Genomic DNA, 25,646 nt, shown 5'->3' on the forward strand with positions numbered 1-25,646 from the left:
ATTGTGACATGGCGTATTATCTTGCTGAAAAATGCCCCTGCCGTCGGCAAACATGATCTTCATGAAGCAGTGTATGAGATTAACGTCCGGTACACCTTGGCCGTCATGGCGCCTTGCACGAGCTCCACTGGACCCATGGATACCCAAGTGATTGTTCCCCAGAGCATAACGGAGCCGCTGCCACCTTGTCGCCGACCCGCAGTGCATGTGTCAAGGAGCTGTTCTCCTGGAAGGCGACGGATTCGCACCTCCCATCGGCATGATGAAGAAGGTATCGGGAATCATCAGACCAAGCGACGCTCTGCCACTGCCCAACGTCCAACGCCAATGATCACGTGCTCGACTCAGTCGTAGTTGCGATGTCGTAGTATTAACTATGGCACATACATGGGTCGTCGGCTGTGGAGGCTCATCATTGGGAGAGTTTGGTGCACTGTGTGTTCAGACACACTTGTACGATGCCCAGCTTTAAAGTCTGATGTTAGTTCCGCCACAGTTCGCCGCCTGTCCTGTCGTACCAGTTTGCCCAGCCTACGATGTCCGACATTTGTATTGAGGAGTGGCCGGCCAAACCTACGTCACCTGGACATGGTTTCACGTTAATTTCCCCACCTGTTGAAGGCACTCGCCACAGCGCTCCTCGAACACCCAACAAGTCGCGCACTTTTCGAAATGCTCGTGTCGAACCTGCGGGCAATCATAATCTGCCCTTGCGTCAAACTCAGATAGATCGCGCGCTCTTCCCCATTTACTCACAGGCAGCACTCTCACTGATGCTGCATGCACTGTGCGTGTGTCTGTCAGTCATTCCTCGCCAAGTGGCGCAGCTATCGCCCGGACGGGTTTACACCGACAGTAGGTCGGTGGTCATAATGTTCTGGCTGCACGTCTTCAGTGACTCATACAACACAGAAGCTCGTCAGTAGCCGATTGAAGGCCTGAAGTGGCGTCCGATGCCCAATGGGGCGTTTAACTCACATTGTGTGGAAGGTATTAAATGCTGCAGGTCGTTATGTAGTGTTTTGATCGTGTTTTTCATATCGTTATTTGGGTGGACCACGTTGCCATGGACTTGAACCAGGACGTTTATCTCAACACCAGGCGATCGGTGCAAAACTGTCGCTCTTTTATAACTTTTAATAATGACAGTATTTGGAATAAGTGTAGTCGTTGGGGTAAGGATAGTTGTGGGAATGAAGAGAAACATATTGAAAAGTCAACAGAACGATGTGAAATAATAATCTTGGCTATACGATACATCCTTGGATATACATTTCCATGCACATAATTTTGAACCATATTCTCTACAGAGCATTACAACATCTCGATGTAAACGAATTTTGACGTAGTTTCTGTTTTTCATTTTCTTTAAAGGATACCGAATGTTAGTTAATTTAGTTACTCCTGAATAGGGTACATAAAATTGTCCACGAGTCATGACGGGGTTGGGTAGATACATTCCTGATTTTTGAAATGTTTATCCCTGCGACACATTTTTAGTGATCCGAAATGAGATTTTAATAGGCAGGCGTCTTCTTGTCAATTGAATAGGCATGCTTGTATCACACAGTGATAATTGTTATCCTTGGTATTTCCCGTTGTCAGCCAGCAGTGCATTAATTTCAAATTCATTGAGTTTTGTTATTTCCATGGGCGCTGCGTTGACTAAGCCCTGTTTAGCGCTCAAGTTTCTTACCAACATGGCAATAGTGTTTTTCTTTATTATAAGTTTATTTGTCGGTAATCCTGACCGATCTAATGACTGTAAGAATCTTACAGGATGAAAGTATATTCATTGAGGGGAAATTCAACTGCTCGAAGAGCAGAGATTACGGACTACCGCAACGCGCTGCGTAACAAATTATCCAGTTAATAAGTACTTTAATACAAATAAAATGGTATTTGTAATAAGAAAATGTGAAAAGGGAGTCCCTTATTCGTGATTAATAACGTAGCTTCGTGAAACATAGGTATGACGCTGGGCATCCATGACGCCCTTTTGCCGGCCGCGGTGGTCTTGCGGTTCTAGGCGCTGCAGTCCGGAACCGCGGGACTGCTACGGTCGCAGGTTCGAATCCTGCCTCGGGCATGGATGTGTGTGATGTCCTTAGGTTAGTTAGGTTTAAGTAGTTCTAAGTTCTAGGGGACTGATGACCTAAGATGTTAAGTCCCATAGTGCTCAGAGCCATTTGAACCATTTGACGCCCTTTTGCCTATGATAGTAAAAGTCTTTTTATAGTGAATTATCCAGAAACAGTAAGTTTTAGCGCAAAATCGGTATGCAGTGTCTGAAACCGCTTAAAAAACCTTTCTAAAGATATCACGTACATCCCTGTACGGTTAGTATGTGTTCAGAAAGAGCGATTTTGACTTGTGGAACAATACCTATGATTCTTGACGACCAAGTATTCCTGTCTCTTGTACATTTCAATAAACGTGCGAGGTGACGCAGTGGTTAGCAAAGTGGATTCGCATTCGGGAGGGCGACGATTCATACCCGTCCGGCCATCCAGATGTAGGTTTTACGTGATTTCCTTAAATCATTCCGACCAAATGTCGAGTTGGTTCCTTTCAAAAGTGTACGGTCGATTTCCTTTCCCATCCTTTCGTAATCCGAACTTCTGTTCCGTGTCTGATAACGTTGCTGTCGACGGAACTTTAAATTCTGGACACTCGTGACATCCATTGTGACAACAGCCGTGTTGACGTTGCTGCACACTTACTTTTGTGGTTTGACAAATACTAGGGCACTCTATCGCCCCCCCCCCCCCCCCCCCGCCTCTGGGCCACAAAATCACCTGTTTTTAGTCCCATAGAAAATATCCACAGCTTTAGAACACCGGGCGAAACGTGACAATCAGCTCCTTGCTTCGGTAGCTGTACGGGATCTAACCAGCAGCAGGTGACGTCAGCCGGATGAACTTTCTTCCTAGCTGAATAGAGGTCTGTGTCGATATTGGATGGGTGTTACGCAGTATTAGCCTGATGTCTGTCGCTGGTGACAAATTTTTTGTACGGCGGTTTTACATGTGCTCAGAACGTATTTTATGCAAAACGAGAGAGATTAACGTAGTCGTTAGAAAACTGGATTTGCATGCGGGTGGACCGCGATTGAAATGTTCTACCAGCCATCCAGATGTAGGTTTTCCGTGGTTTTACAAAATTGATAAACCAATTCCAAAGTGGTCGCTTTGTAAATGTCACGGCGTATTTGCTTCGTCAAACTTCCCAATCCGGGCTTGTGCTCAGTCCGTAATGACCTCTTCGCGGACAGGACGGTAAACCCCCTCTTCCTTTCTTGTTCTTAAAAACGATCTTATTGCGGTACTTTCTTTTTGTATGGTCCGTAGGTATGATTTGGAAAAGATTATAAAGTTCGAAATTTCTCCCCATTCTACCTTACAGACCTGTTCCATTGATTATAAACGTCACCACTATTCAGAGGATTGCATTATCATTAAATAAGAATTAATTTCGAAATGTGCTAGTTATTTTTAATGTTTAAAAAGGTCAAGTAGTTCGGTGTCCTCGTTTAACTATAGATTACCTGACGGGGTAAGTTAGTTAAAATGTCAGAAGAAGGAGGTCACGTGCCTCCTACAATAGGACTATGCGTAGTAAAGCAGTGCAATGTACAAACCAAACTTAGGGTTGAAGATTAATCTACTTACTTGGAATATTAACAAACGACGTGGCGCATTGATTATGGTATCGGACTCGCAGCATATATACATTTTTTTCATAATGTAATTCTGATTGGCTCCTGGAAGACTGCCTCAAACAGGACCCAGGGCATTTCCTCCTCGATCTTGTTCGACTGTGAATTTGTGTGTCACCTCTAATGTCCCGGTTGTCAATGGATCTCTAAATCGTAATCCTTCTTAACCTTGCTTTAAAATTTTCATGACTAGGGAAATAGCCTGCATGTTAAGAGTGGAGTGGTTTATTGCCCAAGACCACTATCAATTCCGTCTCCCATCCATGTTAATTGCTCCATCTTCGTAGACCTGGCGACCTGGACGTTGAGGAAGAATTAATCCATATCTTTCGTATGTGAAATATCTACTGGAGTGCATCATTTACACAGTTGCCTGCACTATGGAGAAGTTGGTATTAAACCATCTTCGTCCAACTGAGTTAACAGTGACACCAGTTTCGACTAGATGGTATATTTTAAGCCTCTCTCTCTCTCTCTCTCTCTCTCTCTCTCTCTCTCTCTCTATATATATATATATATATATATATATATATATATAGTGTTCGTTACGAAACTTACACAATCACCTGGTAAGTTAGTGGCAACCCCATGCTGGAAATTTCCGTTACAACTTCTGTAGGTTCCAGTTTGCATCTACAGAGATCGAGAGTATACCCATATGTGACCATATAAATCTCTGTGGAGTCCCCAGGAGAGGATGGGTTTGGTCCGTATGGCATTTTTTCACTTACAAATGGAATGAAACAAGAAATATTCATGATATAATTACAAATTTTGATGATCGTCCCTACGTACACGGTTTTAGTCATGTTCTTGAAATTTCGTATGTAGTTTTTCAGAAGGTAATAGTTACTATCTGAAAGTATTTGAATCAGGCCCGCCGCTCGACAAAGCTTGTCTATGCCTGTTGTGGACCGCTGATTGCCGTGTCTTGTCAGAGAGTCTGTGTAGCACTTATTTTAGCCGACGGCGAATTGTTTACTTACTTCTGCCTTTGTGACAGCGTTGGCAAAAACCCGCGGTTCATATTCTCTGCAAACAACTGTGCTGATGTGCACTGGAGTCTTTCACTTAAAGGACGGTGGGCCGATATATGATGAGTTAAAACACTGTAGCTCTTGCAGACCGCCGGAGGCTCTCCGCTTCGATATAAATTCTTTGTGGCGTTCATCCCTTTGTGTAACTGGAACACAAACATCAGACGTTTTCGAGGAATTGATTGGTGGAGTGAGATATGTTTCTGCGCGATCACTGCCCTGTCATCCTCGGCCTTTGGCGTCATTGGGTGCGGTGTGGAGGAGCGTGGAGGCCAACGCACCGCTCTGCCGACCGTTCTAAGTGACCCGGAGCCGCTACTACTCGGACAGTAGCTCCTCGATCAGCATCACGAGGCTGAGCACACCCCGTTCCGGCCCTCCCACCAAGGCAAAATCTTTGGCAGTACCGGCTGTCGGACCCGGGTCCTTCAAAAGCAGTCAGCACCAGTTACACTCAGCAACCCCACTTACACTCAGCAACAGGAACATTTACGATAAATGACTGTACAAGTGCTTTATCAATCAAGTCGCGTAGTCTTTCTGTTGTGTAGGCAATTCGTGTTGGGATATACGCTGTTGGAATATACGTTGTACTGTATTTTTGTGTCTTATCGACGTCCACTCTCATGTTGGTGAGCACTTTGGTGGTGGCGCATTCTGAGAGTGTTCCGAGCTTTCATCGTCGCAGCAACACTTGCGTGGCCTTAGCGGGCTACCGGGTAGAGCAGTGAACTCCTGTCCTCCAAGCCCGAGTTTCAATCCCGGTAGGAGAGGAGATTCTTCCTCGTTCCAGTCCCTCCAGGACGGCCCCAGATCCATTCGGCTTGCTATCAAGTGAGTACCGGGATCTTTCCCTTGGATAATAGGGGCCGGAGCAACGGACCAGCCACCATGCCCCTCTAGTGTCGCGGCGAAGAAAAGCTGCTTTTTGCCTGCAGTCAGGCCAAGAGACTTTTTTGGACTTACTGTACTAGTAATGCTTGAAGTTCCAAATTATTCCGACGGCTGTCAAATTTCGTTTGATTGCATTGTTGTACGTGTCAAACCTTGTAAAGTGAACTTTCTTTCTTCTCCCTAGCGTTTATCCAGTCTTCTATGGGGGTCTTTTTTTAAAGGTTTTGGCAGATTTTTATTCAGTTATTTAAGTTTGTGGCTCGATGCACTTACTGACGTCGCAGTCTTCAAGGTAACTTACGGGGGTGCGAAGTCGTGTGCACCATTTGTATGTGAATCGTATATGCTTTGTCCTGTATGTGATGGTATTTTACCTGCTTGTGTTTGGTATTCTCTGAGGCGGAATTTGGGGATCAGCCCTCATTAAAAACACACTCAGGCTGCCCGGTGTACCAGGCGACGGTAGTTAAGCCACCACGCGGATTCGATTCGGGCCTGGCTCATCTCCCCGTCTCGCAAGCTAGTGCGCTGCGCGTTCGCAATACGAGCAGGTCAGACATCGAACTAAAACTATACATCTTAAAATATTGCAGTTTTTGAATGGTAATAGTTTATGGTGCTAGACCAGAACATCGATGAACATAAAAATTACTGATGTGTGTGTTTTTTTTTCCTTAGATGTCACCTTTCGTGAGTCACTCGTAAGGTTTGTGACTCGAAATGAGACATGACATGACGCAGCAGTGCCGTGGGTAAATTTGGATGCCTATCCCTTCGCCTTTGTGTGCAAATCAGCGCGAAGATACGGGGCTTGCGTTCCGAGGGGAGCGTTTAGGACTAGAACTGTAGGTGACAGGCAAGCCTTTTTAGAATAGTGACCGCTCCCTGGCATACCACCAGTTTGTTTGCGATATAATGAAACAAACGTTCCCCTGTTGTAGCACATGCTGCTGTCTCTACAGCACCTGAAAATGCCGAATTTACTTATTTTGTCACTATTCGATAGAAATACACACACACACACACACACACACACACACACACACACACACACACACACACACACACACACACAAAAGCGCGCGCGCGACGGAGAGAATACCTTTCAGCTGTGCATGGATCTTTTTTTTCTCCCGTCCTCCTTGTATTTTGTGTTGTGGACATTGACCATAGCTTAGGCACCTATTGCCTTTCTCGCGAAGAATATGCACAATGGTATCTTGCGACTTCGAGGACTTTTGTAAATATAACAGTCGTGGGAGTGGATGAGAAATGGTACAAAGCTTCATTAACAGCAACGTTGCGAGCGAAAGAAACTTAAGTTTCAGATCCAAATTGTGAATAAGTTTCTTTTTTCGTTTCATACTTTAGAGAATGCCATTTCTCGACTGTTCATATGGTGTTATGTTTTTATTGTTATTTGGTAAATATATTAATTCTAGTCATCTTCTGCTGGGCTCTTGTTTCTCATCACAAAGCGTGTTTGTACTTTGTAGTTATGAGTTGTATTTCTTTTTAAATGATTGCAAAGTTTGTCTGTAAACCGCATCAAGCTACACAATAGCCTAATCATATTGGACGCGTCGACGCGAATAAACATCGACTGAAATATAGTCAGTTTTATTCCTTTGTCGGAGCCCCACATCCATACCGTTTTATTAATGTTCCGGTTCCATCTGTTCGTTTGTCATTCGATATTAATTCATTTATCATCAATGCGGTGAGGGCTTGCAAACAGTTTACATTACTGTGAGAAGTACGCTTACTTTGTTGTCTGCTTGTGTTACAAATCAACGATGTGAGTAAAAAAATTCTGTACATTGGAGTATTTTGTGTTTCACATCTTTCTCTTTGTAGAGATGAACTGCTGTTCTCCCACGCCGTAGTCGCGGCAACGTGTATTCTCGATAGGATTTCAAAACTTGCAAGGGCATATGCTCTTCCCTGATCGTACCCGTCATCGAAGGGTCATGAGTCCTGCCACTCTATAAGCAAGCGTCTTTTTTTCTCCCTCCCCTCCTCCCGCATCTCCCGTCTGCCAGAAATATTGTGGTTGCGCCACAGTTTCATGACGCATGTTCCATGAGTGACAATGGATTTTTTATTTATTTTTTGTGGTGGTCTGATGTGACCCGCCACGAATTCCACTCCTGCGTCAACCTCTTCATTTCAGAGTAGCACTTGCAACATGCATCCGGCATTATTTGTTGGATGTATATTCAATCTCAGTCTTCCTCTACAGCTCCCTCTAGTACCGTGGAAGTTATTTCCTGGTGTCTTAACGGATGTCCTACTATCCTGTCCCTTTTTCTTTTTTACTGTTTTCCAGACACTCCTTTCCTATCTGATTTCGCACAGAACCGTCTGATTCCTTACCTTATCAGCCCGTCTAATTTTCGACATTCGTCTGTAGCACCACATCTCAAGTGCTTCTATTCTCGTCTGCTCGTTTTCCCATAGTCTGTGATTCACTACCATGCATTGCTGTGCTCCAGACGTACATTCTCAGAAATTTCTTCCTTAAATTAAGGCCTATGTTTGATACTAGTAGACTTATATCGGCCGGGAATGCCCTTTTTGCCAGTGCAAGTCTGATTTTGGTGTCTTCCTTGCTCTGCACGTCATGCGTTATTTTGTTGCCTAGGTAGCAGAATTCGTTAACTTCATCTACTTTGTGACCATCGATCCAGATGTTAAGTTTCTCGCTATTCCCATTTCTGCTATTTCTCATTACTTCTTCTTTCTTCGATTTACTCTCGATATTCTGTACGTATTAGATTTTTCATTCTATTCAGCAGATGGATATACGTGTCTCTATTTGAATAAAGCACTGACATTCTAAAAACATGACAGTACATGGTCCTACCAGTTACCTTTATGATGCAAGGATTCTCTTAGACTGGTTTCTTGTGTTCGTCAGCATATAGAGAAATAGATCCGAAATTCTCTAGAAATTCAACAATATTTTATTTTGAGTTATTAACATTCAGGCTACTTCTATTTCATCATGTTAGCCTTGACATAGTCGTAACCATAGTCACCATCATTATCATTAGCTCAGACATTAGAGTTAGAATCCGTTGGCCATTGTTTCGAAACACAAAAGGGTGACTGATGAGTCGCCTTTATGAGAATGACCTGTATATAATCTACAGTTATCTGTTCCAAGGGTGAATGAGGCATACCGTGTCCTGTTAATGAAATAAATGAAATGAAATGTACCGGTTGCGATTTAGCTGTTGCTTTATCTTTCTACCATTCTGTGGTGAAACATGTGCAGGGAAGTGCATTTGCTTTCAATTTATCGCTTGTAATCTATAATTATTTCCGGCGTAATTACACACATAATTTGCCTTCAACAGGAAATAATTTCCTCTTACGTCCACGTCTGTTTTGAGATGTTTCTATAAATATAAAATTTGTGGGTATTTGCGCTGAAAATAATTATTTTATAGATAAAGAACGATAAATTGAAAAAAGGAAAATGCACTTATCTGCACAAGTTTCCCCACAGAATGGTAGAAGGATAAATCAACAGCTAAATCGCAACCGACATTCACTGCGGAGTGCCCGGGCACGGACTGAGACAAATCCGACCCGCACTGTAAACAAACATACTGTAGTCTAGAGGGCGCCGATAGTCAGAAGACGCTAACAAGGGAACCTCCCCATCGCACCCCCCTCAGATTTGGTTATAAGTTGGCACAGTGGATAGGCCTTGAAAAACTGAACAAAGATCAATCGAGAAAACGGGAAGAAGTTGTATGGAACTATGAAAAAATAAGCAAAATATACAAATTGTGTAGTCCATGTGCAACATAGGCAACATCAAGGAAACCGTAGGCGCAGTAGCGCCGTGGTTCGGTGGTTAGCGTGAACAGCTACGGAGCGAGAAGTCCTTGGTTCAAGTCTCGCCTCGAGTGAAAAATTTACAATCTTTATTTTCGCAAAGTTATGATCTGTCCGTTCGTTCATTGACGCCACTGTTCACTGTAATAAGTTTAGTGTCTGTGTTTTGCGACCACACCGCAAAACCGTGCGATTAGTAGACGAAAGGACGTGCCTCTCCAATGGGAACCGAAAACATTTGATCGCGAGGTCACACGTCAACCGATTCCTCCACAGAAAAACACGTCTGATACATTCTATACGACACTGGTGAGGGCATGTGCGTCACATGACAGGAATTTGTTGTCGACCCACCTAAGTTGTACACTTGGCGAATGGGTATAAAGATTCTTCTACCTTGCCCGATTTAGGTTTTCTTGTGGATGTGATGATAATCACGCCCAAGAAACTGATGAAAACATAATAGTTTGTCACATAAACTGAAAATAAAAAATTAAACTTTTCACTCTAGGGAAGACTTGAACCAAGGACCTCTCGTTCTGCAGCTGCTCACACTAACCACGGGACCACGACGCTCTTGTACTTGTATTATCCTTGATGTTGCCTATCCTCCGCATGGACCACTCAGTTTATGTATTTTGCTCACTTTTTCATAGCTCCACACAACTTCTTCCTGTTTTCTCGATTGATGTGTGTTCAGTTTTTCAAGACCTATCCACTGTGCCAACTTATAACTAAATCTGAGGGTGGTGCTATGGGGAGGTTCTCTTGTAAGCGTGGCATAGGCCACCTGCCGTTCCTCGAACTACCACGCCTGGCGGACCACACTGGACTCGCATTCGGGAGGACGACGGTTCAATCCCGTCTCCGGCAATCCTGATTTAGGTTTTCCGTGATTTCCCTAAATCGCGTCAGGCAAATGCCGGGATGGTTCCTTTGAAAGGGCACGGCCGATTTCCTTCCCACTCCTTCCCTAACCCGAGCTTGCGCTCCGTCTCTAATGACCTCGTTGTCGACGGGACGTTAAACACTAACCACCACCACCACCTGGCGGAGCGGGGGCCACGAACATGTTAATAGGGATGCATCGCGGGCATAAATATTGCGCAATAGTGTTGCGCCGGTTTTGGCCCCGCATTTCCGCGCAGTATATTGACTTCAAGAAGAATATAATAATTCCAATTGCAAAGAAAGCAGGTGTTGACAGATGTGAAAATTACCGAACTATAAGTTTAATAAGTCACGGCTGCAAAATAATAACGCGAATTCTTCACAGACGAATGGGAAAACTGCTAGAAGCTGACCTCGGGGAAGATCAGTGTGGATTCCGTAGAAATGTTGGAACACGTGAGGCAATACTGACCCTACGACTTATCTTAGAAGAAAGATTAAGGAAAGGCAAACCTACGTTTCTAGCATTTGTAGACTTAGAGAAAGCTTTTGACAACGTTGATTGGAATACTCTCTTTCAAATTCTGAAGTGGCAGGGGTAAAACACAGGGAGCGAAAGGCTATTTACAATTTGTACAGAAAGCAGATGGCAGTTATAAGAATCGAAGGACATGGAAGCGAAGCAGTGGTTGGGAAGGGAGTGAGACAGGTTTGTAGCCTGTCCCCGATGTTATTCAAACTGTATATTGAGCAAGCAGTAAAGGAAACAAAAGAAAAATTCAGAGTAGGTATTAAAATCCGTGGAGAAGAAATAAAAACTCTGAGGTTCGCCGATGACGTTTAATTCTGTCAGAGACAGCAAAGGACTTGGAAGAGCAGTTGAACGGAATTGACAGCGTCTTGAAAGGAGGGTAAAGATGAACATCAACAAAAGCAAAACGAGGATAATGGAATGTAGTCGAATTAAGTCGAGTGATGCTGAGGGAATTAGATTAGGAAATGAGACACTTAAAGCAGTAAAGGAGTTTTGCTATTTGGGGAGCAAAATAACTGATGATGGTCGAAGTCTAGAAGATATAAAATGTAGACTGGCAATGGCAAGGAAAGCGTTTCTGAAGAAGAAAAATTTTTTAACATGGAGGATAGATTTAAGTATCAGGAAGTCATTTCTGAAAGTATTTGTATGGAGTGTAGCCATGTATGGAAGTGAAACATGGACGATAAATAGTTTGGACAAGAAGAGAATAGAAGCGTTCGAAATGTGGTGCTACAGAAGAATGCTGAAGACTAGATGGGTAGATCACATAACTAATGAGGAGGTATTGAATAGAATTGGGGAGAAGGGGAGATTGTGGCACAACTTGAGTAGAAGAAGGAACCGGTGGGTAGGGCATGTTCTGAGGCATAAAGGGATCACAAATTTAGCATTGGAGGGTAGCGTGGAGGGTAAAAATCGTAGCTTGCACTGGATAGAGTAGCATGGAGACCGGCATCAAACCAGTCTCAGGACTGAAGACCGCAACAACAACAACAACAACAACAACATATTGACACAATATTATTACGCAGTAAACGCTGATCGTGTGAGGGTCGTGTAAACCACGGTCGAACCGTGTCGGTGCAGGCGATGACCGCTGCCTACGCACCTGGGTACATGTCGGCGTCGGAGCTGAAGAGCACGCAGAGGCCGGTCTCGTAGTTGACGGCGCGGCACGACTCGTTGGCCTGGCAGGCGTCCAGGCAGTCGGTGAGCATCAGCGTGCCCGGCAGCGAGTCCAGCAGGTCGCTCGGCGCCGAGAACACGTAGCCCGTCACCAGCTCGAAGCCCGCCAGCTCGGGGTCGCACTCCTCCGGTGCACCGTACCTGCATAACGCCGTCAGCTGCTGCCTTACTCGCGTCTATTCTCGGTCCTCACACACTCTTCAAGCCTTAAGGGTAGCAGGGATAAAACACAGGGAGCCGAAGGTTATCTATAACTGGTACAGAAATCTGGCTGCAGTCAAACGGCGTGGAAGTGTGTCAGCGGTATTTGAGCAGGGCGTGAGGCAAGGTTGTAGCCTCTTATTGATGTTATTCAATCTTTGTATTGAGCAAGCAGTAAAGGAAGCCAAGGGAAAATTTGGAAAGGGAATTAAACTTCGTGGAGAATAAATAAACACTTTGAAGTTTGCCGATGACGTTGTTATTCCTTCAGATATGGCAAAGGAATACGACAGTTGAACGGAATTGATAGACGAAAAAGACGACCGTGTGAAACCCAGCTCGCTATTCGCCCACGAGACACGGGTTCCCAGGTAGATGCCGTGTTTCTTGACTTCCGCAAGGCGTTCGATACAGTTCCCCACAGTCGTTTAGTGAACAAAGTAAGAGCATATGGACTATCAGACCAATTGTGTGATTGGATTGAAGATTTCCTAGATAACAGAACGCAGCATGTCATTCTCAATGGAGAGAAGTCTTCCGAAGTAAGAGTGGTTTCAGGTGTGCCGCAGGGGAGTGTCGTAGGACCGTTGCAATTCACAATATACATAAATGACCTTGTGGATGACATCGGAAGTGCACTGAGGCTTTTTGCGGATGATGCTGTGGTGTACCGAGAGGTTGTAACAAAGGAAAATTGTACTGAAATACAGGAGGATCTGCAGCGAATTGACGCATGGTGCAGGGAATGGCAATCGAATCTCAATGTAGACAAGTGTAATGTGCTGCGAATACATAGAAAGATAGACCCTTTATCATTTAGTTACAATATAGCAGGTCAGCAACTGGAAGCAGTTAATTCCATAAATTATCTGGGAGTACGCATTAGGAGTGATTTACAATGGAATGATCATATAAAGTTGATCGTCGGTAAAGCAGATGCCAGACTGAGATTCATTGGAAGAATCCTAATGAAATGCAATCCGAAAACAAAGGAAGTATGTTACAGTACGCTTGTTCGCCCACTGCTCGAATACTGCTCAGCAGTGTGGGATCCGTACCAGATAGGGTTGATAGAAGAGATAGAGAAGATCCAACGGAGAGCAGCGCGCTTCGTTACAGGATCATTTAGTAATCGCTAAAGCGTAACAGAGATGATAGATAAACTCCAGTGGAAGACTCTGCGGGAGAGACGCTCAGTAGCTCGGTAATGGCTTTTGTTGAAGTTTCGAGAACATACCTTCACCGGGGAGTCAAGCAGTATATTGCTACGTATATCTCGCGAAGAGACCATGAGGGTAAAATCAGAGAGATTAGAGCCCACACAGAGGCATACCGACAATCCTTCTTTCCACGAACAATACGAGACTGGAATAGAAGGGAGAACCGATAGAGGTACTCAAGGTAACCTCCGCCACACACCGTGAGATGGCTTGCGGAGTATGGATGTAGATGTAGATGTCTGTTGAAAACAGGTTATAAGATGAATATCGACAAAAGTAAAACAGGGACAATGGAGTGTAATCAGATTAAATCAGATGATGCCGAGGAAATTACAGAAGGAAATGAGACACTACAACTAGAAGATGAGTTTTTCTATTCGAACAGCAAAATAACTGATGACGGCCATCGAAGGGAGGACATGAAATGCACACTGCTAATATCAGAAAAAGCGTTTCTGTTGAAGAGAAATTTCTTAACGTGGAATGTAAATTTGAGTATTGGGACTTCTTCTCTGTCACGTACCGCACGGTGGCTTGCGGAGTATAGACGTAAAAGTCTTCAGTGTAGCCTTGTACGGAATTGAAACGTGGACCATAAACAGTCCGGACAAGAAGAGAACAGAAGCCTTCGAATTGTGGTGATATAGAAGAATGTTCGAGATTAGATGCCTAGATCCAAGAGGTACCGAATCGAATCACAGAAAAAAGAAATTTGTCGCACAAGTTGATTAAAAGAAGGGTTGGTAGGACACAAAAAATGGCTCTGAGCACTATGGGACTTAACTTCTGAGGTCACCAGTCCCCTAGAACTTAGAACTACTTAAACCTAAGGACATCATACATATCCATGCCCGAGGCAGGATGCGAACCTTCGACCGTAGCGGTCGCGCGGTTCCAGACTGTAGCGCCTAGAACCGCCGCCACCCAGGCCGGCTGGTAGGACACATCCTGAGGCAACAGGAAATAGTTAATCTGTGTATGGAGCGTACTGTGGGGTGGAGAGTGAGGTCGGTAAAAATTTTCTAAGTAGGCCAAGAACTGACTACAGTAAGCAGCTCCAAATACGTTTAGATTGCAGTGGTTATCGAGAGATGAAAGGCTTGCACAGGATAAACTAAAGTGGACTGATGCGTCAAACGAGACTTAGGACTGAAGAAAAGATCAACAACAATAATAATAACCTCTCACTTTCGACCGATGTTGGGAGGCCACATCCTGTTTTGCATTTACAAAGATTTCCTTTTTCCATGAAGTATCGGCTAGTGTTCTTAATTTAATGTGGACATGTGTGAGTGGTTTCACACTTAACTATCACATGCATCAATAATAATTAGAAGACTGATTACTTTATCGAGAAATGAGGCCGAGGGACGTAGCACAGTGTCAGGTTATTGAACTCGCATTCACGATGATGAAGGTTCAGATCGCCATCTTCCAGATTTACTTTCCCGTGATTTCCTGAAACTATTTAAGGCAAATTCCCGAATGGTTATGTGGAAGGGAATATGGCCGTTTTCGTATCCTATCCTTCCCCAGTCCGAGCTTGTGCTCCGTCTCTGATAACCTCATCGCCTTCGGGACGTTAAACCGTGATGTTCCTTCCTTCCTTAGAGGATGGGAGAAGAAGACACGTTTCGCTTCACGATTAGGTGCAGTTTTAGCATTGCAGTTGATAGTAAAATGGCGGATTAAGGAAAAACAAGGAAAATTGCATTGCAGCCGTAAATTTGGAGAACACTTACGATAATGAAAAACAAAATATTATTTTTAAATGCTTAGGCAGTGTGGAATTACGTACAGAGACAGAAAAGTAGTTCGTTCTTTTTATGCGAAGCAACCTGGAGCAGTAAGGTCGGAGGAAATCATAAAATACATCAAAATCAGGAAAAGTATAAACTAAGGTTGCTCCCAGTCATCATTGATGTTTAAAGGTCTATCTCGACGTGGGAGTAGTTTCTCGCGGACTGTAGACAGCGTGTTACAGTTCGATGAAGACGTAGCATTGGTCGCCGAATGTGAATAGGAATTGACTCGGGCTGTTATTGAAATGGAAAGTGTGCCAGCTGTTTGTTATAAAGAAAAAGAATACTGAAGTGCAAAGAGTTGTCGCAGCAGGTGGATGTGCTGGGTGGTCAAATGTTTAACTAATCAGTAACTCTCGAAGAAGTGTGGTGGTAGTGGTGGTGAAAATGCTAAGATAGACCATCGAATAAACAATCCTCCACGAAATGGACGAACGGCGGGATCGTCGTATTTGACATTCACAAGAATTCGACAATGAGAGGTGCTTTCGTCGGGTGCGCCGATGAGGTGATGCCTGGAGGCTGGACAGGCAACTCTTACTGTTTTGGAAATATCGCGAATGTCTGACACGATGATCCGGTCGTTCGCCCGAGAACTTTTCCTTCATAGTATTCGTCAGGAAACGCGAAAGGTCTACAATAATCCCCCAAGTAGAGAAAATAAGAAATTAAAAGTTTGTGAGGTCCTCGTTCCCGTGACGGAAGGGCACTGAAGGAGATGCTAGATGCGGTTGTACGCTGGCAAATTGCGCCACGTGCGAAGCCTCACCCATTCTCAGCGGCGAGGTCGGACATGTCTAGATCGTTGTCGGCGTCGTCACTGAGGGGCGCTGGCGGGTCCTCGGGAGCGGCCTCCGTCATCCCCAGAACCGTCTCCTCCTCTTCCACCTGAGCCAGCGCAGCGGGAACCAGGAGCAACAGCAGCAGCACCAGAGGCGGCGGTGTGCAACCCATGGCTGGTCGAGATCTGAAACACGCGCACGCAACGCGTCAGCACACGAGGGCAGCTGTAGCGCTCTCCACAACTTTACATCTGCTACTGCAGTCATTAAGTTTTGAGACTAGCGCCTTTAATGTAGGCACCCACAAGAACCTGAGTGTCTCACAAGATGGCGCGTAACAAGGCGTATACTTTTTTTTATTACTGTTTAAAATTGTCTTTCGACCTGAAGGCCAGAAGGCGAGGCCGTGACTTAAACAGATCCACATCCTCGCTCAAAATGTCGCCGTTGGCTGCAAAGCACTTCTGCCAGCGTTCGTATAGCTGCTGTTTGCACCGCTGAAACATGGTGGCAGGGAGGTACTTAACGGCTTCTCTTGCAACAGTCACGACCTCTTTGGCTGAACGAAATTTACGCCCATGTAGGAGTTCTTTCGTGCGGGAAAATGAGACAAAGTCGCATGGTACGAGATCAAGTGAGTACGGAGGGTGCAGCAAGAGACTGACATGTTACCTTCCAAGTTCCTCCTGAACGAGCACAGAGCGATGTGCAGGGCGTTGTCGTGTAGCAACAGCCAATTTTTCCCACGCCAAAGATCAGGACGATGAAGGCGAAATTAATCGCGTAGATTGCCGGATCTCTTTGTAGTGGATTTTGTTCATGTTACACCATCTGGGATGAATTCCTTGTTAGTAATTCTATTTGAAGCAGAAAACAGTTCTAACAAATGGTTCAAATGGCTGTGAGCACTATGGGACTTAACATCTATGGTCATCAGTCCCCTAGAACTTAGAACTACTTAAACCTAACTAACCTAAGGACATCACACACATCCACGCCCGAGGCAGGATTCGAACCTGCGACCGTAGCAGTCGCGCGGCTCCGGACTGAGTGCCTAGAACCGCTAGACCACCGCGGCCGGCACAGTTCTAACAGTACAGTGCCTTTTGACCTGTCTTTTAACGTTTTTTTCTGTTACTGGCGTTTTCCCATTTTCCAGGTGGCGGATTTTCGCTTCAGTTGCGGATCGCACCGGAAACACTTTCGTTATGGTCCTGTTGAGAAACGACGGATCATCGTCAGCATTACTGATCAAGTCACTATGATCCGACCATCACTCAGGTCTTGCGTCAGGATGCGTGGCACACGTTCTGCGTAGCACGCGATATGTTCGGACCATCAAATGGTTCAAATGGCTCTGAGCATCATGGGACTTAACAAAAAAATGGGTCAAATGGCTCTGAGCACTATGGGACTCAACTGCTGAGGTCATTAGTCCCCTAGAACTTAGAACTAGTTAAACCTAACTAACCTAAAGACATCACAAACATCCATGCCCGAGGCAGGATTCGAACCTGCGACCGTAGCGGTCTTGCGGTTCCAGACTACAGCGCCTTTAACCGCACGGCCACTTCGGCCGGCTGGGACTTAACATCTGAGGTCATCAGTCCCCTAGAACTTAGAACTACTTTAACCTAACTAACCTAAGGACATCACACACATCCATGCCCGATGCAGGATTCGAACCTGCGGCCGTAGCGGTTGCGCGGTTCCAAACTGAAGCGCCTATAACCGCTCGGCAACACCTGTCCTCAGATGTTAAGTCCCATAGTGCCACACCGGCCGGCCACGGACCATCGGTCAAAATTTTGTACCACGTACCATGGCTCACCGTTACTGTTGCTGAGAAATCGTCTACCATTTGGAAGCGACTGGCACGCTCCAACATTGCAACCTTTTCTATCGCACGTTCAGTTCCAACCGTTTGTGGCCGACTCCTCAAAACTGTCTCTTTCTTGCGGAAAACATCGATACATGTATAAAATGACACTGCGACTCAGTACAACGTCGCCACAAACTTTCTGCATCATATGCAACATTTTGGAAGCTTTTTTCCCTAATGTCTGTAGAATTGGATGTTTGACTGTTCTTCAAACTGCGACATACTCGGGTTCCGCGCGCGCTGTCGTATCTCTGTCACAACAAACACCTTAATTCTGCTCACAGTGCATGCACTTTACTGTCTCTTGTTGGGACGAGAGAGATTGACTCAGTCTCAGAACTTAATAACTGTACAAGGTGTATCTTCACTCCGCAAGCCACCTTACGGTGTGTGGCGGAGGGTACTTTGTGTACCACTGTCACTTTTCCCCATTCCTGTTGTAGTCACGAATGGTTCGCGGGAAGAATGATGTTGGTAAGCAGCTGTGTGAGTTCATATCTCTCTAATTTTGCCGTCACATTCTTCTCGCGAAGTATGCGTAAGAGGAAGCAATATATTGGTTGACTCCTCTGGCAACGTGCACTCTCGGATTTTTTACAGTAATCCATACCATAATGCAGAACGCCTCTCATGCAGCGGCTGCGACTGCAGATGGCTGAGCGCCTCCGTGACACTTTCGCGCGCACTAAATGAACCGAAATGCGCGGCTCTTCTTTGGATATTTTCTTTTTCCTCTATCAATCCTATCTGGTATGGCTCCCAGACTAACGAGCAATATTCAAGTATTGGTCGAACGAGTGTTTTGTAAGCTACGACGGAATGCTGAAAAGTAATGGCTTCGAGTTTTTTATGTGGAAACTCTTAAAGCTTTTGAAATAATACAAACGTAATCAATATTCTACATCTTTTGTCGTCATATCAACATATTTGCAGCCCACTGCCGCTACAGGGAACTGTATCGTGTAACAAAGCCGGTGTGCAACGTAAATATGCCGGTGCTTGGGAAACAGCTTGCTACAATCGAGTTTCGAATTCGAAGAGTTCGTCCACACATGAAGACTCTCTCCTTCAGCATGACATGAAAGAAAACACACGAGCGCTGCGAGATCTGCAACACCTTGGGTTCACGGCCATCGATCACCCTTCATGCAGTCCCGACTTGGGCCCATCCGATTTCAGTCTGTTTCCAAAACTTAAAGAACACCTCTGAGGACTTCTCTTTGTCAGTGATGAAGCGGTGCAAGCAGTGGTGAGGTTGTGGGTCCCTCAACAAAGTCAGACATTCTACAGTGACGGTATCAACTAAATGGTCACTTGTTGCGAGAAATGTATTCGTCGCCAGGGTGACTATGTTGAGAAACAAATATATAGACATAAAGAATAAAGATGCAGAAAGTTAATATCGTCTGTTTTATGCAAAAATCTTTAAGGGTTTTCATATAAAAACTTCGGTGGCAAGCCCTCGTATTTTCGTGTTCAAATGGAATTAACTGGATATGTGGAAAACTTATAGACGAGAGAGAAAAAACATCGTTGAAGAATTCAGTTCGGTCTAAAGCCAGTTTTCGTTTAAAACAGCTACCGAGTTCCGCCTTTGAAATCGATGCCAAGAAATAGCTTTGTTTCTTCTGACCACCATTTTTCCATGAGTGCCACGTAAGTTTTTTATTTTTGTTAGTCTTCTGACTGGTTTGATGCGTCTCTACTACATACACATTTGTTGAAGTCACAGTTTCGCCAGTAAGGTCGTACACGTGTGTGTGTGTGTGTGTGTGTGTGTGTGTAATTACGTCCGGGGTTTCAAAGACGATTGTGCGAAAACAACAAGCCAGAAAATGTCCACATTTCAGTGGATACAGCTTGTCTCCCAAGTTTTTAACGCGCATTACAGGTGCTCACTATGGATACTTACTGGTAGGCAGCAAACTTCAATGTGAACGTGCGATTCGCTGAAGTCGTTGATACGAAAGTCCCAGGAAGGCACGACAGCAGCCCGCTTTAGAAATCTGTTCCTTGCGTTGTATATACGCATGTGCGAACTAATTCGATGCGACAGTACGAAGCACATCATTTGCCTCCATGTTGTTACGCGCCTCCTACCGAGTACAACTACATCACGGCTCGTCTCGCGAATCGAAACCTTAAGAGATACTCTATCCACTGATGTATATAATTTTTATTATTTCATACCTCAATCGGAATGTCTATAGGATTTCTTCGCTGTCGGTCTATCTGTGTGTCTGTCTGGCCAACCGACTGTTAAAGACCGTTTTTCTCTGGAGTGGGTAGACGTATCAGGCTAAGTATATGTCAGATATTCAGGTCTACGGCCCCATGACGGTGTAAAAAATTGAAGCTTCTAAGTCAATGAAATCAGAAGATATGGCCGTTTATGCCACGTATTTTGATACTCGCAAACTCACTTATCAAAACCTGTAGGGTAGTACCCATTGACCTAGAAGGCAGGAAAGCATGTTTCGCAATACAAGTAAAGGAAAAAAATTTAAAAAATTAATTAGTAATTATATAACACGAAAAATATTTCTTTTGCTGTTTGCTATCCGGCTTCCAACTTAAAACATTCTCGAAAGTCTTGGAATTACTGAGACCAATGACGTGCCAGTATCAGTGTCGATTGTTGAGATTCTGGTTTCGCGTTATGGATGAACTGTCTATGTACCTAATTAAGTTCGTACGAAACCCCCAGAGCGTGATTCCTTCCCGCACCTGGCCAATTTTTCTCTATGTCTTGTACTTTTGGTGGAGTCGTCTTCTGAAACTCTGAATGTACTTAGGTTAGGTTAGATTAGAATAACCGTTTATTTCATTAGGCAACGGCCTATTGGACGTTGTATGCTTCCTCGTTCTAACAACTCACTCTCACAGCTAGCAACAGAAGGACCTGCAGTTTAATGTGAAATGTTTCGCTAAGTGTTTTTCACACTGCAGGGGTTTAGCTATTCGTTAGTTACCACGGGAAAAAACTCGTAGGACACACCTGGGGTTGTAGCCCACGTACATAGATATCTGATCTTTTACACGCGGAACTATCAAGCCATAGAAAAGAAATTTTTCATATGTGTAACACTCTGGATAACATCATTTCGAAGTAATAGAGCGCGTTGCACAGCTCCAGGGTTGTATTACGCTGCATTCGCTGGTTTGTAATTACACCCTTTTTGTGCACTTGTCGTGATACCGTTCAGTTTTCGCTCCGCAGCGAAGCGTTCAGACGGCTTTAACACGTAACAGCAATTACGCGTCTGGTGTAATGTATGCCAGAATACCCGGCGGTGTCACCGTGTCCCCAGTTTCACTCCAGAAGTACTGTTAGTTCCGAGAACTTGTCCCATAATTAACAACTCAGGCATTATGTGCCTTTGTGCTCGGAATTAGCCAAGCAAAATAATACAATGCAATAATGAACTCTCTGCGTTCCAGCTTACTGAATGCGGAATGCAAGTCAACTAATCATTTTCGATGTGACATTGACGAATTAGGCTGCCGTTAACTATACATAATGCTTCTAAAATATTAAACAGGTGTATGTATTAGTACTGTTTCTCGCAAAGCTGTTTTGAGTACTTTGACAGATACTTGTTCTTCGCATACCAGAAACGTGAAAGAGCGCAACGTTCGAGACATTACTGTGTTTCAAGAAGGTTAGGAACTTATTATTATCTTCTTTTTTAAAAAATTGCTGACTTTAAAACTGGTAGCACACACTTGTTTTTGTTCGTTGTCTGAACCTATTTTATGTATCTACAATCTGAATGGTTTCTTTGGTTATCACTATATGAAAATTAGGTAGAACGAAATTTTGAAACCGAGATAGGTGGTGTTGTGGTTAGTACACTGGACTCGCATTCGGAAGGCCGATGGTTCGGATCCGCGTCTGGCCGGTGCGCGTCTGGCCATCCAGATTTAGATTTTGCGTGGTTTTCCTAAATTGCTCCAAGCAAATGCCGGGATGGTTTCTTTGGAAGGGCACAGCCAATTCCTTCCCCAAGCTTGAAACTTTCTGAACTTTTGCTCCGTCTCTAATGATCTCGATGTCGACGGGACGTTCAAACCTAATCTTCCTTCCTTTCTTCTTTCGAGACTCGAACGTGGATGAAGCTTTCGTTACCACTGCGATACCGATTGCGGTATCCGAGCACGCGGACTGACTGACTGGCATACTCAAAACCCTAGCCTTACAGGTGTAGGGAGGCAGTTCGATAATTGTTAGTGTACTGCCCCGAAAGTCGGAGATCACCGTTCGAGGTCAGGTGCGGTTCAGAGTCTTAACTGCTCATTAAGTGTCGATCGCACTTCATATTCACTTACGTGTAAACATCATCATCTCAGTTATTCATTTGCTTGTACAGTGAAAACGACGAAACGACTTTGTTCGTAATTCTCATTAATCGGCTTCCTTAGCTGAATCTTCGGCGCATTTTCGTTTCATTAAGGAAAATTCGCGCGTTTCAGAACCTAAAAGATGTAAAATATTCGGCTCTGTCATGCGGAAGCTGCAAATCATCAAAAGCTTAAGTCCTGTCTAGTCACACTGAAGATAGTAGTAAATTGGCCAGCCCTAATAGATGATAAATTATTCTAAAAAGATGAATGCCACCAAATCAGGCGCTAAATTAGGCGCTCACGTCACGTTCCGAAGTTGCCGTTGCGTACACCTGCTACTGGCTCTACCGGTTCTACAAAACACACGGGAGGATGAGGTTGCGAGAGATGCGAGAGAGAGAGAGAGAGAGAGAGAGAGAGAGAGAGAGAGAGAGAGACGGAGAGGGGGGGGTAGTTGCCGGAGCCGATGAGCTGCGGTCTTAGTTGTCACTCAGAAAGGAATGTATTGGGCAATATTAGCAGGGGATAAGGAAGTCGCGTGTAGAACTCATCAGAATGGAATGAATGATGACTGTCGAGGAGCATGTATCACATGCAGCAGTTGAGACAGTTCGCATTCCGCTAATTTTATAATAAGCACCGCCGAAATTAGAAAGGGGGAACCAACTGTTTATCCTGCGTTCGACGACGAAACAACTCTCATAAGCAGCATATGCACTCACATTAAGACGAGAAAGGCGTTAGTTAATATTTTTATGTGGATTTTACTCAGAAACGGAAATCAGAGATGGATTATATTTAAAATAAAAAGAACTGACCAGGTGCGTGAAGAACTTTCTCACTGACGGTTCCGTACAAACTTGATTAGTGGGTATATAGACAGATCATCCATTCCGGGGACCGAGAATCTCGACGATTTTTGCCTGTTATTGAGATTGATACTGACAAGATATCGCTGTCAATATTTTCGACAATGCTTCAATTTCCATAATATAAATGGGCATGAAGTCATACAGGAAACAGGGTACCATTAGCATATTGAAGAACCAAAGAGAGAAGTAAACAGGCAGAATACGGCGCTGCGGTCGGCAACGCCTATGTAAGCAATAAGTGTCTAGCGCAGTTCTTAGATCGGTTACTGCTACTACAATGGCAGGTTATCAAGATTTAAGTGAGTTTGAAAGTGATATTATAGTCGGCACACGAGCGATGGGACACAGCATCTCCGAGGTAGCGATGAAGTGGGGATTTTCCCGTACGAACATTTCACGAGTGTACGGTAAACATAAGGAATCCGGTAAAACATCAAATCTCCGACATCGCTGCGGCCGGAAAAATATCCTGCAAGAACGGGACAAACGACGACTGAAGAGAATCATTTAACGTGACCGAAGTGCTACCCTTCCGAAAAATGATGCAGATTTCAACGCTAGGCCATCAACAAGTATCGGCGTGCGAACGATTCAACGAAACATGATCGATATGGGCTTTCAGAGCCGAAGGCCCACTCGTGTACCCTCGATGTCTGCACGACACAAAGCTTTACGCCTCGCCTGCGCTCGTCAACACCGACATGGGCTGTTGATTACTGGGAACATGTTGCCTGATTGTATAGAGCGGATGGACGTGTGCAATTGGAGTAATATGGGACCCCTGATATGTCTAGATACGACTCTGTCAGGTGACACATATGTAAGCATCCTGTCTGATCACCTGCAAGCATTCATGTGCATTGTGCATTCCGACTGACTTGGCAATTATAGCAGGACAATGCAAAACTCTACACGTTCAGAATTGCTACAGAATGGCTCCAGGAACACTCTTCTAAGTTTAAACGTTCCTGCTGACCATCAGACTCACTAGACATGAACATTATTGAGCATATCGGGGATGCTTTGCAACGACCTTTTCAGAAGAGATCTCCACCCCTTCGTTCTCTTACGGTTTTATGCACAGCCCTGCATGATTCATGGTGTCATTTCCTTCCAGCACTAATTCATACATTGTGAGTGTGTGTGTATTAAATTGGGGACCTAGAAACGACGGAGAGGCTTCGCCCCGCCGTAGCCCTCAGTGATTCACAACCCCACAATAGGCCACCCCACTGCCGCCCACACCGAACCCAGGGTTATTGTGCGGTTCAGCCCTCAGTGGACACCCCCTGGGAATGTCTCATATCAGAAGAGTGTAACTCTAAATGTTTGCGTGGTAGAGTAGTAATTATGGTGTACGGGTGTACGCGTACGTGGAGACTCTTTGCACAGCAATCGCCGACTTAGTGTAATTGAGGCAGAATACTGAGCAAGCAATAAAGGAAACAAAAGAAAAGTTCGGAATAGGTATTAAAATCCATGGAGAAGAAATAAAAACTTTGAGGTTCGCCGATGACATTGTAATTCTGTCAGAGACAGCAAAGGACTTAGAAGAGCAATTGAACGGAATGGACAGTGTCTTGAAAGGAGGGTATAAGATGAACATCAACAAAAGCAAAACGAGGATTATGGAATGTAGTCGAATTAAATCAGGTGATGCTGAGGGAATTAGATTAGGAAATGAGACACTTAAAGTAGTAAAGGAGTTTTGCTATTTGGGGAGCAAAATAACTGATGATGGTCGAAGTAGAGAGGATATAAAATGTAGACTGGCAATGGCAAGGAAAGCGTTTCTGAAGAAGAAAAATTTGTTAACACCGAGTATAGATTTCAAAAATGGTTCAAATGGCTCTGAGCACTATGGGACTTAACTGCTATGGTCATCAGTCCCCTAGAACTTAGAACTACTTAAACCTAACTAACCTAAGGACATCACAAACATCCATGCCCGAGGCAGGATTCGAACCTGCGACCGTGGCGGTCGCACGGTTCCAGACTGTAGCGCCTAGAACCGCTTGGCCACTCTGGCCGGCTGAGTATAGATTAAAATGTCACGAAGTCATTTCTGAAAGTATTTGTATGGAGTGTACCAATTTATGGAAGTGAAACGTGGACGATAAATAGCTTAGACAAGAAGAGAATAGAAGCTTTCGAAATGTGGTGCTACAGAAGAATGCTGAAGATTAGATGGGTTGATCGCATAACTAATGAGGAGGTATTGAATAGAATTGGGGAGAAGAGGAGCTTGTGGCACAACTTGACTAGAAGAAGGGATCGGTTGGTAGGACATGTTCTGAGACATCGAGGGATCACCGATTTAGTATTGGAGGGCAGCGTGGAGGGTAAAAATCATAGAGGGAGACCAAGAGATGAATACACTAAGCAGATTCAGAAGGATGTAGGTTGCAGTAGGTACTGGGAGATGAAGAAG

The 25,646-nt window shown here is 44.5% G+C and overlaps 1 protein-coding gene across 1 annotated transcript in view; it reads right to left on the reverse strand.

The window, feature by feature from the left end:
* Positions 1-25,646, reverse strand: part of LOC124803203 — a 214,186-nt gene that overhangs the window by 119,060 nt on the left and 69,480 nt on the right. The window contains exons 2-3 of the mRNA XM_047264385.1: positions 16,105-16,302; positions 12,036-12,253 (exon numbers count right to left, since the gene is read on the reverse strand). Coding sequence (XP_047120341.1) covers positions 12,036-12,253; positions 16,105-16,289 — 403 coding nt within the window. The 5' untranslated portion in view covers positions 16,290-16,302. The remainder of the gene's footprint in view (positions 1-12,035; positions 12,254-16,104; positions 16,303-25,646) is intronic.

Source organism: Schistocerca piceifrons, chromosome 6 (genome assembly GCF_021461385.2).
Source record: "Schistocerca piceifrons isolate TAMUIC-IGC-003096 chromosome 6, iqSchPice1.1, whole genome shotgun sequence".
NCBI classification, from domain to species: Eukaryota; Metazoa; Arthropoda; class Insecta; order Orthoptera; family Acrididae; genus Schistocerca; species Schistocerca piceifrons.